At 33.6% G+C, this 15,454-nt stretch overlaps 1 protein-coding gene across 3 annotated transcripts; it reads right to left on the bottom strand.

The window, feature by feature from the left end:
• Positions 1-5,117: 5,117 nt before the first annotated feature.
• On the bottom strand, positions 5,118-9,327 carry LOC131030588 (transcription factor DIVARICATA). Of its 3 annotated transcripts, none has more exons than XM_057961455.2 (3): positions 8,963-9,327; positions 7,559-7,974; positions 5,118-6,794 (listed from the first exon to the last, which is right to left on the bottom strand). In XM_057961455.2, the coding sequence occupies exons 1-3, from the start codon at positions 8,963-8,965 to the stop codon at positions 6,308-6,310; spliced, it is 906 nt and encodes a 301-aa protein (XP_057817438.2). In that variant the 5' UTR covers positions 8,966-9,327; the 3' UTR covers positions 5,118-6,307. The 3 variants fall into 3 exon arrangements, with proteins under 3 accessions (XP_057817438.2, XP_057817440.2, XP_057817437.2); XM_057961457.2 differs by lacking the exon at positions 8,963-9,327 and adding an exon at positions 8,665-8,955; XM_057961454.2 differs by lacking the exon at positions 8,963-9,327 and having other exon boundaries at positions 7,559-8,956.
• Positions 9,328-15,454: the final 6,127 nt, after the last annotated feature.

Raw genomic sequence — 15,454 nt, 5'->3', positions numbered from 1 at the left:
AATGAGACTTCCTGTAAGGTAGCGAGCCTTCCCTTAAGGTTGTAACCTTTCTCGGTTTCTTATTTTGAGCAGTGATCTCTAGGCAGTGTGCCTCTGCATTCTCATTGTAATAAACACATTTACTCCTAACACGGTATTATCTCATTGTGGGTAAGTTCCCACCGTGGTTTTTCCCTTAACCGAGTTTTCCACTTCAAAAATCTTGGTGTTATGAGTGTTATTGATGTGTTGTTGTTTCATGCTTTAACTGTTAATTATCATATATGTTTTGTGGTTTAAGTTCCAGTAAGTTTTTGGTGCAAACTGATTCACCCCCCCCCACCCCCTTCTCAATTTGCTGCATTGTTGCCAACAATGCGACCAATCTTTTCACATCTAAATTTTTTAAAGGGTAACATACCTTTGTACTTGTCAATGCCTTTCTTCAATTTCATCATAAAGTTTGCTTCCATCTAATATGGGCTATCATCATCATCCGGACCATCTTCAGTTGCTTTGAAAGTTTTCTTTGATTTGTCTTTGTCCTTTCTAAACTTTCTCACTTCAAATGTAGTCAGGGTACCAAATAGCTTCTCTCTAGTGAACTTTGAATCATAGGTTTCTTCAATAGTTGAGATTGTATCATTGTAACTCACCGATAGAGTCATCAAGATCTTATCAATTATGTCTTCATCATTCAAGGTGCCTTCGAGTTCTCTGATTTCATTAACTGTGTTGTCAACCTTCTCAAAATAGCTTACTATATCTTCTCCTTCTTCCATCTTCAAGTTTTCATACCTTCGCTTAGCTATTAGCCTCTTTGTCAACTTAACTCTCTCATTTCTTTCATAGATTTCTTTTAGCTTCTGCCAAACCTCATAAGCAATATTCAAGGAAATAACTTTTTGTCAATTTAGTTTTTGATAATGCATTGAAGATAGTGTACCTTTCATTTTCATTTTCATTTTCTTCATAGGCTTGAATCTTATTCAGAGTAGTAAGACCATTTGTCGGTTGTACATACTTAGTCTCCACCGCCTTCCAAGTGTTGTAACCTAGAGAAACCAGATAACCTCTCATCTTTACTTTCCAGAAACTATAATCAGACCCTTCAAAGATAGGGATAGATAATTTGTGTGCCATCGGATTAGGATCTACCTCAAGTGGTTAAACTCTATATCAAGGAACCAAAGTTTTGATACCAATTGATGAATATCCGAGCAATTGAGAGGGGGATTGAATCAATTGATGATTAAAATCTTCTTTAAACTTTATTCAAAGATCTAGAACAACTAGTAGAGATAATCAAGACAGATAAAACATGAAAGCATATGCACAGAGTAAATCAGACACAATGATCACCATAATTTACGTGGAAAACCCAAGAAGGGAAAAACCACGAAGAATGCTAATTCTCAATATAAAAACATTGGTTAAGGTGATTTTTACAAGAGATGGCTTACTGCCAAAAATGCTCACTATGGAGGGCTCACTGTCGAAGAAAGAAATATAGAAAAGAAAATCCACCACTAAAACACAGTCTGCATTGTCAAAACTGCTTCCGATAACTATCCGCAACACACTTCACAACAACGGAGCACAATCTGGAGCAGAACAGGGAAGGCAGTACTGTTGATACTGAATTCCCACAAGGGATCCCTACCATGGAGCAAATCCAGAGTATCAACACAGAGGTCAAGACAATCCTGAATCAGATTGAAAGCTTGGCACCGCTCCTCGATGTGAATGCCATCATTGATGAGGTTAAAGAGATGAAACAAAGGATGGACATCTATGATACTCAGATTATCAGTGTTAACAAATTTTGTCTGCGGATTCTTCACAGCTCGGCTCTGACTCTCTCCCTCTTGAGAGAGCATATTGTGGTCCATGATGTTGATAAGGAGGAGGCCATGGAACTGTATAAGTTCCTTTTCAATGAATGGAATAGGGTCGTAGATATGATAGGGGTTCGCAAGTCGACCCCTTAAGTCTTTTTCTGCTGGTTTTGGTTGGGGTTGGTGCCCCTTGTTTTGTTGGTTCGAACTCTTGGTGTTTTTTGGTTCTAAAAGACTTTGGCTTTTAACTGTTTTTGTGTTGTTATAGTGTTATAAGGGTTTTGTTGATAGTTCATGCTATGTAAAGGGTCAGTGCCCTAGTTCTCATTGTTTTTTAATCAGAAACACACTTCACAACAACAACTGGATTCTTTCAATCTCGCATATCTTCTACGCAATTAGCCATTCACAAAAGTGTCACACTAACTCATCTAGATCATACACATACACATACTATCTCTGAAAAAACATAATCTTCCAAGTTGGCCAAGGCAAGGATCTAAAATAGGTCAATACTAAACATTCTGGTGGTGGGAAGGAATGAGAAGTAGACCACATCACAATATTCTTTATCGAACACATCAACACGCTACATAAATTACCAATGCCGGACCCAAAACAAAACGTTGTTACACAACCTCGACTTCGGGATCAACACCTCAACTTTTGGATCAAGCCGAACCCCAAAAATAGCACTGAGTAACATCGCAACACATCTTCCGAGAAGCCAAATCTTTCGGAAAATCACCAAACGACCATTAATGTCACATACATACACTGTTGCTCAATATACCACATCTGGACTTAACCAGACCACAAGATTTGACATCAATGACAACATATAACATAATGCTAACACTTATCTAGTCTAATGATTTACCTCTTGCAATCAACAAGCAGCTTATGAGTAGAAGACTTATCATTGAATGGATCCAAACATTTTGAGATTTATGGGATCTCCCCAATCTTTGATGGAAATCATGGAGATGGTTCCTATTAGACTTCCAAGTTCCCCCTTTTGACAAAAAAGCCATCTCTGACATTACTTCCTTGGTCTCAAAGTTCCTTATAATCAAGATGTCCATCTTCTATTTATGTAATTTTCTAAAGGCGTGGCAATTGTATAATGGCAGCAAAATATCCACCACCTCTCTCTAAACTGTTTACACTAACCTGCTTTCTACCCTCCATTATGATTAAAGGCTCAATTCTAATGGGCATTTCTCTTTTCCCAACTCCAAATGGTAGAAACTCAATGCCTCTCTTTGGTTTTACAGAGTCAATTCCCATGGCCAACTCACTGCCTGGAAGTTGCTCCACTTAAGACTACCTATTGGTAACTGCCTTTGCTTCCTCCAAAGCTAGCTCCCTCTTCACTCTATCTACAAAAAATGAGAATTCTTCAAACAATCTCTTTTGGCTTTGCCCCTTACACTGTCATACCTGACTTTTTGTCTTCTCTTTACTCCATGCCACCTTTGGTCACCAGTTATCTTGGAAAGTTACTATTCTAGGCACCCTTGTCACTTGTAATTATTTTTGAAAACAAACAAAACTATAAGCAAAGCATATCCAGAGATTGAGATGTTCGGTTGTCTCTTCTGATCTTATATACCTATAGGAGGTTAGCATTCAGTTACCTTACTCTCAACCTGATTTTTCAGACGCTGAATCTCTCTTACCTCTTGCAAGATTCCTCCACACACACTCTGAGCATGCCAAACAAGCCTCTGGTATTCAAGATCAGCTGAAGCAAATTGGGAAGCATCAAGAAGGTATGGCCAAATGCTTGAAGAAACCACATTAATTCGCTAATAACCTGTCAAACATAGGAGCCATGCTCCACAAGAAAGGCAGGTTCAATTGGGCCAACTCCCCATATATCCATGACATTTATCAAACTGTGAACCAGATGGCTGACAGGGCGAACATTGATACAAGAACTCCTATTGTTGAGGAGTTCAAGTGGTAGCACTTTCAGTTGGTTCTCTGTAATTGCTTATGGTCATGGTTTTGGTTACTTGATGCTGCCAGACGTTATCCTGCTCTTGCCTGTTATTTTCTCTACTTTGCAATTTCTAGTAATCTGGTACTTTGATACTTCTGTGTAACTCCTTTATTCAGCTTTATTCAAATTTTTTGCCTAAGTAAAAAATCAGTAATTATTTCAATACTCAAAAATATGAGATGAACAGCAACATACAATAGAACGAATTATAATATAGAAACATCACATTCCACGAGAACAAGACAGATAAATGCTCATTTATAATAATCACAGTGGGTGCCGATGGAAATTTATACCCAGTCCAGCACATAAAGCATGTTCCCCTAAGTATGTTTGCCAGTTAAGAACAAATTGCAGGACCACCACTCAATGTGAAAATAGACAAGCACATTATCGTCACACATCATGCATTTTATTTAACTTCACTTTATTACTTGTTACATTAACCATATATTCTCGTGATTTCTGACTTGATGGTAAAGATTAGGAACGCTAGAAATTTACCATGAATCCAGCCGAGTAGAAAAGCGGAAAAACCAGGGCAGACTGTTGAAAATCTGGGTATTTTAAAATTTCGGGAATTCCACTGATATACATTACTGTTTATTGATATTATATCTATGTCTAGTGTTAATTTAATGCTCTACAGCAATTTTATAGACTCCAATATTTATTTGAATATTGACTAGGTGCTTGGTTTTGGTTATCATAATGCACAGTTAGGTGCAATTGCCCTTTAATTGGCATGTGAGATTAATTGGAATTTAAAGCCTTAGATACGAATTGTGTCTTCTCTTTATATGTTTATGCAATTCGCTGTTACATGCCATTTGGTGTTGTTATCAATAGTCTAACAGACAGTGTTACAGTATAATGTGGATTTATTCTATTCAAGCAATAGGTTATGGTAATGAAACTGTATTAGTTGTACTCGTGGCTATGCACAACTCAATGACCAAATTTGATCACATCAAGAGTGTTTACTTCAAGCTCATAGCCATCAATGCCGTCTTCTTCATTTCCAATGGGGCTCCGCTAAGTGATAAATTACATGTATGAGTAATTTAGATTGACAAGATGTTATTTTCAGTCATTAGAGTTTTGCATTATAATCTATCATAGACAGTCCTGATAATGCATTTTTTTCCCTTCTATAGTATAAAGGGTTAAGAATATATGAGCAATTATCCTAACTATATGGTTCCACAAAATAATTCACTTCTATTGCAAAGAATTCAAATCCCATGGAGATGAATCAATACAGATAGTGAAATCATGCAATTATGTCAATCTACAAAGAAAAGCTCAGTATATTACACATTGATCCTCTGCTTAACTACAAAAGAACAGGTGATGTATGTCAAATAAGTTTTGAATAATCAAATTTCTTCTCTTGCTACGGGATATAGCATGAGTTCTTGTGCATACTTTATCCTATGGATGTTCGTGCATGTCCATACAGAGAGTAAAATATATTTTACATGGCATTCAAGTGATCCATTTCACCAAATTTATTGTAATTCTCCAATGCAGTTTTGCCAGGGAATAGACATCAAACATACATTGCTGTTTAGATCTGGGTGAATGTAACTCTATGTTGTACAAAGCGGGATTGAACATTGAGCAGCCTAAGAGGCATCTTACAAATCGAACAAAGATGGACTTCAAATACAGTCTTTATCATACAAGCAATGGCATTCCCACCAATAATGTAACAGAAGATTACTGATAAGCGCTCTGCCATATTGCCAAGCTGGTGTGACAGAAAACAACTGCTATTTTTAGTTCAAATTTTGGTCCACGCACAGCAGACTTCTGCCCTCAATATAGGCTAAAATAGACAGCCCACTAGACCACAGGTCTTCATAGGACGCAGCAGATACTTGAGCAGATTGGTTTGTAGACAAAACAGGTCTACATTAAAACTGGTAACCCTTCAGGGAGTATCACTGCATTGCATTTTCCATCTGTCAGTAGAAGAAGCTGCGCCTGCAAATCCATAGTGCGTAGATTCAGCCACCATGTGGCTCATAGAAGGAGATTAAATGCAACAGAGCAACTGTAGTTGCAGACTGCAATGAAGTTTGCATTACAATAATGCATTCTCATGAGCCGCATGGGCCAAGCCATGACAAACATTGGAAGTCCTGTGCACAAACTTTGCTGCATCTTTTCATCATGTCTTGCATTCTCAACAATATATTTGATGACTACTCTTCTGCTCAACAAATAGTGCTTGCCTAAGGGGTCACATGTTAAGCTGCAAATCAGTTGTCGGATGCTTGCTAATGTACAACATATGGATCATATTGAAAACATGCAATAATGACAAAGCTGAACAACATCTCTCCTGCAATCCTTTGCATATTTACAGAACACAAGTTGGTTCCCAAAATGACATAAGAAAAAAGCACATTTACATTTGAACTAGCATGAGACCTATCAATGCAGCAGAAATCTTGTTTGTCAGACCCCTCTTTCATCAATATTGCATGGCATGTTGTCTAGGGTATCCCATCTGAGTTACAACAATTGAATCAGGAATGATGGTTATTGATGAATGGCCCCCAAGACCCATTTGGGAATACATACTTAGAGGATACTGTGGTAGCATTAGATGATTGCGATCTGCTTGAGTGCCAATACCATTTGGAAAAGGTACTCGTGCCATTGGAGATGGATACATCAACAATGCAGATTGACTAAGTTCTGCTGGTATTGATGTGGAATTATTCTGCCCACAAATTGCGGAAGACTGTGGTAAAGGAAATGACCTCCTATCTGTACCACTGACACTGGTTATATCATGTATGCTGGCTCTTCTCTTATCTTTGTTCCCTGAACTAAGACGAATAAAGTACTTTTGAGCATGGCTAGCAACTTGTGTTGGTGTCCTTGTTACTACATAGTTTCTTGAAATGCTTCTCCAGTCACCTTTACCATATTTACTAAGTCCCATCAAAAATAGCCTGCATTATATGACAGAAGGAAAAAAGAGCCAGCTTAGCAGGGTTTGTTTAGAAGCCATATCATAATATAAAATATCTCAAACAACAAATCAACCAAATGAATATGTTATGTTTGATCTACATGATACGAATTGAGAGTACTAACTTAAATAAGAGCTCATTAGTTCTTCATATTAGTACATAAAACGTGCCATAAAGAGATATCAGAGAAGTACTAATTTGATGTACTAAGAGCAACTTAAACGTGTACTATGTTGTAATATGACTTTTAGCTCATGCATCTATAGGGTATCACTGTTGTTGGAAAACCTATGGATCATATATGCATCTGATGACATGTAAATTGCACCTGTTGGCATCAGATGGAAAATCCTAGTAGCTATTAATTAGACCACCCTATTTGAGTTGCAATATATCTGAAGACAGCCTTTATATCCGTGCATGGAATGGTATTAGCTAAAAGTTATTTCCTACAGTCCATGAGTTTACATTGTTCGATTAATTTTATAGAAATTTAATTTTCCATGATTAGCTGGTTTAACTGTCTGCTTGGTTTGATCCATTTAAACAAAATATATATTGATCCTTGAACAAAGGCTACCTCCAAACTGTGTTATATTATGTTCATCGATGGGGAACCCTAACAAGCAGTTGTGTTCAACGAACTCATTGTATTTCTTTGATGCAGCTGAAAAAGAAAAAAAATGAAGGGAAATAACTCAGAAGCATAGACTCTTTCTCAAAAAAAATGTAGGGAAGTATACCTGTGCTCTTCTTCAGTCCAGGGAATGCCCTTCTTCCTCTCTTGTTCAGAGGACTTGGCAGGTGGCCCTTTCCCACTACTTCCAAATGACTGCTTCAAACCAGGAAACTGACCAGCTTTATCTGGTATCCATTCAATTGTATAGGAAGAATTGTTATAACTTACATCAACTAGGCCAGCTTCAATGTCTTTCACATCATCTTCAAGATCCTTATAGTGCTTCCTGACATCCATGGCACTTTTTCCGGGCACCATGGCTGCCACCTTCTCCCATCTATCTGGGGTGTCCTTATCATATTTAGCTAGAGCATTTTCAAAAGCTTTGTTCTCCTGCAAATTCCAGACAGATCCTGAAGGAAACAAAGTTGGCCCCTGGGAGGGCAAATCCATGTCCCACATGGCACAAAAATTGAAGCCCTGTATAAAGCGTGAAAACTGGTAAGCCATTGCAGGTATAGAACGACCAACCATCATCTATATATAGTCATATGATGATCAAATCTGTCAACATCAAGCTTTTGAAAGCTATCACATTCCAAATTTCAGAGAAAATTCAACTATAAAGGGTATTGAAAATCCAAATATAAAAGAAAAGAGAAAATTAAAAATGATTGACGATGAGGGTTTTGAAAACAGTGTATAGGATCAAGTTATGGCTTTTGTCTTGTATAAACAGCAGAACTACTTCTTAAGCCCAAAAAGGATGTAGAAGAGATATGAAAGATTGCTCAATTCTTTGAAAACCAGAAAAAAACATACCCAAATTTCGAAACCAGAATTCTGAATCAAAACTAACCAAAATACAGTAAGCTGAGTATCAAGACTGGCAAAAATAAAAGAAAAAGAACTTTTAACTATGTGTTACAGAATTGATGTTCTCCAGAGCCTCTGGATATATAGTACTGAACTTTGGAGCATAAAACTATATGTTTTGACTGTTTGACATGATCAACTCTCCAAAGATCAGCATCTCAGAGGGATAAAATGTCTTTTAAAAATAAATATGAAGTCTTAAACCCAGAAACAACTAGAAACCCAAATATCTTAGTTCACTCTTACAGCAGCAACACTAGAAAAAAAAAGGGAAATATCCTTGTCCTCAATAACCTGCTCAAAGAAAGATGAGCCCTCCTAGAAATATATTAGATCCAAGTCCTCAAATCAACTCGGAATGCCAAAATTCCATTAGACCCTCCAACCAGAAATATCATCAGACTGAGGGACTTCCCAACATTAGGGCAATTCAAAACAGGGTTGACACAAACCCACAACAAACCCAATTTGATGTATAATTCCAGATAGTCTTTAAATTCAAAAGTTATAAAACTGTAACACCATTCATCGAAATAGCAATCTTTGTTACCACTACAACCATGAATACAACATACTTGAAGCTAAAACCCACCATTTTGAATATGCTAAGCCTTCAACAACAGTACTCGGAGTCCTAGGCCTAAAGCAGTAGTAGTACGTACTAAGTATACTAAGCCTATTACTGACATGGATGATCGCGTGAGAAGTGGCAGTGCTGATGTGTACATTCAACAACTCAAATGAATAAATTCCCCAGTGATCATGATTGATTTAAAAACATTGCACCAGACACAGCTGGAATGGTCAAGACCTAATAATCCTAAAACACTACCAATTCAAGCATCAAAAGAAGAATTGCCCTAATGACTCGAATCAGTAAAAGCAGGAAGCATATTCAAATTCCACCTTATTTTCCATATTCAATTGCATTGAAGGAAACACAAGGGGCTGAATTCAATTCTCACCTTCTGCTAACTGTAGAATTACTTCTGCTGGTGGGTGCTTGCAATATTGGATTTTGGAAAATGGGTATCCTTATTGGTGGATTTGAATTAGTGGGCACGTCGAAATTTTTTTATTTTCGCCTGCACAATGGATCCACTCGCCTTATCCAGTGCTTTTTTCGCGTGCATTGAAGGTGGGTATTTGGAGCTGCTTTTACTTTTTACTGTGCTTCTCTTTTACCAATTAAATTTAACCTTTGTAAGTCTAATCCTAATCAATGTCCACTACTGAGAAAAATGTGTAATTTATAAGTGCCTTATTTCCAAAGTGAAGGGCGGCTGAATAAAATAAAAAAATTTCTGTTCATTTTGTTTTTATATGTGTGAAAAGGTTATTGGGGTTCCTGTTTTTTTTTTGGATTCTTCAAGAATTTCATAACATGTCCTTTGTGCTTAGTCAAGCATGACCCCTTGGGATTCATGGGGGCTATTGATGTGGACAAGGCTCTTCATGTCAAAGGACACCACTATATGTGATTTTTGTCCTTTAGAATGTCTGGTCCATTCAAGCTTGAGTAGCTTAAGGAAAATATATATGGGAAGTAGGACATTACCATTTGGTTATGAAGGATTATATATATTTTTTATTTTTGATAATTCACGGTATCTTTGTGGCCTAGTTTGGTTGGGAATGACATCAATAGTCCATAAGCCACCATTATCAGGTAAGTTGGCATAAGAGAAATCGACCTCAAGATCTATATGGTAAAAATCGACAGTACGCAAGCCACCATCATCAGATAAGTCCCCACACCATCATCAGATAAAGACCTAAAGACCTATATGAAAAAAACCCAACGTCATTAGCCAATTATATCACCCTTCGAGCTAGTATTATTTTATTTTTAAGTTGATAAGATTATTTGTAAATTAATAAATTTTAAATTTATAAATAGGAGATGTATTAAATGTTAATGATGTGATGAATTTTATATAAATCATTAACATTTAGTTATGAAGTATTATTTTAATCTTTAATTGATAAGGCTATTTGTAAATTAATAAATTTTAAATTTATAAATAAGAGAAATGTGCTAAATGCTAATGATGTCATGAAGTTTATATAATCTTTTATGTATATAAAGATATGTAATGACAAACAATTTGTTGCATATGTTAGTCTTTGTCATGTTGTACAAAAATTATATATGTTAATATATTTTGCTATAATTTTTATTGCATAATGATTATTTTTTAATTGTAATTTTATAATTGTTAATAAAAAACTAGTAGAATAAGAAACACTTTCTAAAAAATATTAAGATGATTAAATTGAAAGTTCAATTTTATTTTTTTTAGTATATATATATACAAATAATTTTGTAATCTAAAATCTTGTAATTATTGTTGTTAGTAGTAAATAATGCTAATAATATTTCATTTATCAAATTATATGTCTTAAAAAAAATAGAAAATGAGTTTTAACGTTAAACTCTGTAATATAAATATTGGCATGTTTTATAGATGTATATAGTATATATCTTTTTTTATATATTTTTAATGACTAAATAGATATTGAGTACTAATAAATAATTTGTGATGGTGTTTATATATTCATGTTATTTATTATTTAGTTTTGTATTTGTATTAGGAGTATTTTTTGATATATTGACAAATTATAAATGTTAAAATTTTGTACATAAATCCCTTTGTTCTATGCCACTTACCTATCTTTTACATGCCTCTATATATTTTATCCCTCATTTTATCTCTATGATCACACATTCTCATACATGTGCCCAATACATACTCTAATTACACCTATATGTGCACACATTTGCATACACATATTATTCACTTTAATTTGACTCTTTTTTCATGTTTTGACACAATTTCATAGTCATTAAATAATTCTTTCTAACTTTTAATTTGACAGTATGTGTTACTTTGTGCTTTCAAGATATCGAGACATTTATCTCCTAAAATTCAAGAATCAAATAATCATTTGCATATTATTTGTAGTATACACTTCACTTCGAATACTAAAAGGAATTTGGATTTGCATAAGCATTCTTAGGACCATACGCATGTAAGACATAAAAAGTGTTGTTTTCTATTTTATATACATGTTACTATAAGTTAACCTACAAGAACATGTCCTCGAAAACACAATGCCAATAAGATATTCTTAAATATTGCTAGACCTTAAATATTCAAAATAAGCAAAAAATACATACACATTAGGCAAACTGAAGAACTTAAGATTGTAGATTTCATAGTACAAGTTTACTAGTACATGTCATATCTCTAACCACAAACTTGTCTCTAATCTTTGGACTCATCCTTATGTAAAGTAAATAGAAATTATTGAATAAAATGTGAAAATTAAACCGTCTATTGTCATTTCTAATCCAAAGACATATAAAATCATGTTCACATTAGCTTTAGTGCATTCTTTAGTCATAAAGATATGCACCATGAAATTTATTAATATATGTATATTTGCATAAAGTGATCGAAGTACCTAAACCTAATTATCAATATGAAATCTAGGTTAATTTGTATGTTTATATGAATCTATTTTATTAAATTAATCCAGACCTAATTGAAAGAATCTTTATTTTTCCTTACAAGTCCAAATATTTAGAATTGTATTATATTATAGGAGGAATCATTTTAGCTGTATGATAAATAGTAAAGGTTCAACAATTTTGTCTTTATGCATCTGGTAAGAGCGTTTGTTTGTATCTCAATAGGTAGCAAATTATTGCAACTTGTCGTTATTCGATTACCTTTCAATGCTATCAATGAATTTCACTGATTTCTTTTTTTACACACTAAAAAGTATTAACCCATCAAATCAATGTTGACATAAATTTTAATCTAGAAGAATTGAAATAAAAGTTTACTAGTTACTCTCAAAATGACACTTAAAACTTATCAGAAATAAGAATATATTTTAAAATTTTAAAAAAATATTAGTATCCATTCCCCTGAGATGTAACCTACACCATTTAGAGTTAAGAAACAATGGAATTCCTTGAGCCATTGATAGAATCAGAGAACATTGGCACTTCCTCTTTGCCTATAAATTATTGGCCAAAAAGAAAATGGGGTCTAGTCAGAAAGGTAAGTTCCACTTTTATGAAAGGTCTCTTCCAACCACTTAGAGCCAAACAAGCCATGGGAGCATTTCCTTTTTTCCTTTTACTTTTGATTTGAAACCCCCCAGAGTGGAATTTATGTGATGGAGATGAAGGGGCAAAAGTTTGCATATATGTGTGGGACCAAATTTCTTTGTAATGGTTGGTCGGTTTGTCTTTTTTTTCAATTTTCATAAGAGATTCCCCTTCCACCATGTGGGGTTCACCTAGATACTCTCACCCCTTATGGAGGGGTACTCTTTTGGAATGATTTGCTTGTGGGCGTCTCTTTTAATTCCTACAATGAAAGGAATCACACATAACTTAGTGCTTGGTATTTCAAATAGAATAGTATTGTAAAAGGCAATCATTGTGATCACTTTTACCAACTTGCCCAAGTGGAAAAATAAAGTCTTCTAAAAATTAGTTGGAACTTGTGAATGGGATACATTAATAGATTGTCTTTTGTCTAGTTTCAATCTCGCATTCCAAGGGAATTTATAGGATATTAAGATATTATGCCATAGCATTGGACTTCCTCTAAGTTTTGGTTAAGTATTTCTTAAAATAGAGATCTAAATTTCCTAATATAAATTCAATTAGGACTGGATTTCAAGGTTTTTGATCAATTAAGATTCAATTTTAATAGAATATAAGATTGATCTATAAGATTATAACTTTTGATCAAAGAAGAAATAATGAGGATTTGAAAAATTAAAAGTAAGATATTTTAATAAAGCTAGTTTAAAGAAAGAAGTGACAATACATATATTTTTTTAATATTGGGAATAATAATATATTTATTCTTTTTACTTTATATTTTAAGTTATGGTGATTAAGTTATTTTTTATGCATTGATTGATATGTAAGATAGTATATTTGGAAAGAAGTTTCTAAATAACTTTATTCTCTCATGTTTTTATTATCATATATCTTCAAGATCTAGATTTGATCTTTATATCTAATCACTCATTATATTGATGTAGATTTATGGGTGTAGAATTGATCTAAGTTAGCTCCATAGATATAGATTTTAACCTCAAATCTTTAAACTTGAATTTCTTAACTCGGGCTTGTTTTTTTCTCTATTAAAAATCATTATAAGCTAACTAAAGTATAATTATTTCCAATTGATATTAGGTTGGTGTATTTGAAGATTAATCCTAATTCAAATGAATAATCTAGGAGATCTAGGAATTGAGCATATCTAGAAATTGATCACAAAAGGATAAAAATAATTACACTAGTGTTACATCATTTAGTACTATATTGCATGTTTTCTTATTGTTCTTCACCTTGGTTGATCATCATTGAATTGGTTCGTTTAGGGGTCTAATCAAGGAGAAATGTATTACTATCATAATTTGATAGATTCTCCAAGGATGATGAATTCCACCAATCCTTACAAAGATTCAAAGCACTTACACAATGGTGAACAAATTTAAATTGCTTAGAATTATATTAAATCAAGTCTATGAGATTCATGTTTAGATTCGCACATCGGGCTCAATTTCACACTCATAGAAGAGAACCAAAAAAGTATGTTTAGTCAAATATCCAAGTCAATGATGGGTTATAAAAATACAACATCATGATAAATGAATTATTGACACTTACATAGTGACATCTTCATTAATTTTAAAGCTAAGTACAATTCATTTTATTTTCTATATTTAACTAAAGCAATTATTTCAATATTTAGATCAGGGCCATTTATATAGATTAATTATATGTTATTTGCTTGAATTATTTAATTAGCTATGATATTAATGTATTTTACCTTACATTTTTGGTGAACTCAACATTCTTATCTAGCTTAGGGTTTTGACATTAGGGTTAGTTCCTTTTAAATTAGGGCTTTCAAACTAATAATTCTAATTGTATATCCTTCTTATTAGATCTAATTAGGGTTTGGATCTACCCTTTTAATTTGTTCTTGATTATTATCCGTTACTTAAGTTTTGATCTTTCATTATTAATATCTATTTGATTCCTACCCAATTATCATTTTTTACACATTGATGTATCTTTTATCATGTATTCACATAGTTAATTATATTTAGCCTTCATTCATGATGTTATTATAAATTTTGATATGTTCATACAATTACAATATTTGATCCCACTATCCTTGATTCCCTCATGTCCCTTTATTATAAAAATGGGGTATATTATCAAGACTTCATTCGATCATCCCCTAGAACATTTAAATATTTACTAGATCAATTTATTAGCTAATTGTCCCATCGTCTAGGTCTTATTCATGCAATCATCATTCAATTCATCCATCATCTAGTACACATGCATAATTTCCTTATCACCTGGGGTACAAAATATCAAGTGACACCTAATATTTTAATTAAATATTTTTTAAATTATTTAATTAAATTTAGCTACTATCACTTATCTATTTAATAAATAAATTATCCACTTAATAAATTATTTATCCACACATTATTCATCAATAAATTAATCTAATGTTTATTACCACCTCATTTAGTGAATTTTGTAGTTTAATTAGTTCATTCAAAGTCACTCTCACTCTCATTCATCAATCAAATCCACTTCATTCACCCATAAAATTAGTTAACTCTTTTATGCAATAATCGACTCCCCTCGATTCTCATGTACTTAGTTAACTCCTCAATCAGATCAAACGACTTATCAATCATATCTAGCCATATTAAAATCTATATATTTTAATTGAAAGTTAGAATAATATATAGTTCTTTTATGTATGCCACACCTCCCCATCAATTCCCCAAACTATGTATCAAGTTTGAGGTTCCAAATTCAACCTTGGTCATTCATTTGATTCTCCTACAAATCTATAAACTAAATCCATTCTACATTGTTATTAAGCATTAGTTTTGTATGCGGGAAAAGTGGGCTGATAGAACTCAATATGTGAAAATATTCTAAAATACCTGTCCACACACACACACAGGACTTCTTGGCGCAAGCTATGGAGTAATAAAGTATCACTCAGCTTCCCAA

This window comes from Cryptomeria japonica, chromosome 8 (assembly GCF_030272615.1).
Source record: "Cryptomeria japonica chromosome 8, Sugi_1.0, whole genome shotgun sequence".
Taxonomy (NCBI): Eukaryota; Viridiplantae; Streptophyta; class Pinopsida; order Cupressales; family Cupressaceae; genus Cryptomeria; species Cryptomeria japonica.
This window is presented reverse-complemented; position numbering and strand designations above follow the sequence as displayed.

Bases quoted from the DNA above. Each gene is read 5' to 3' on its own strand.
- LOC131030588 (XM_057961454.2), bottom strand. From the start codon at position 8,031: ATGATGGTTGGTCGTTCTATACCTGCAATGGCTTACCAGTTTTCACGC. The intron at 6,795-7,558 runs GTATACTTCCCT...CATATAATGCAG, and splicing joins TGGACTGAAGAAGAGCACAG to GCTATTTTTGATGGGACTTA.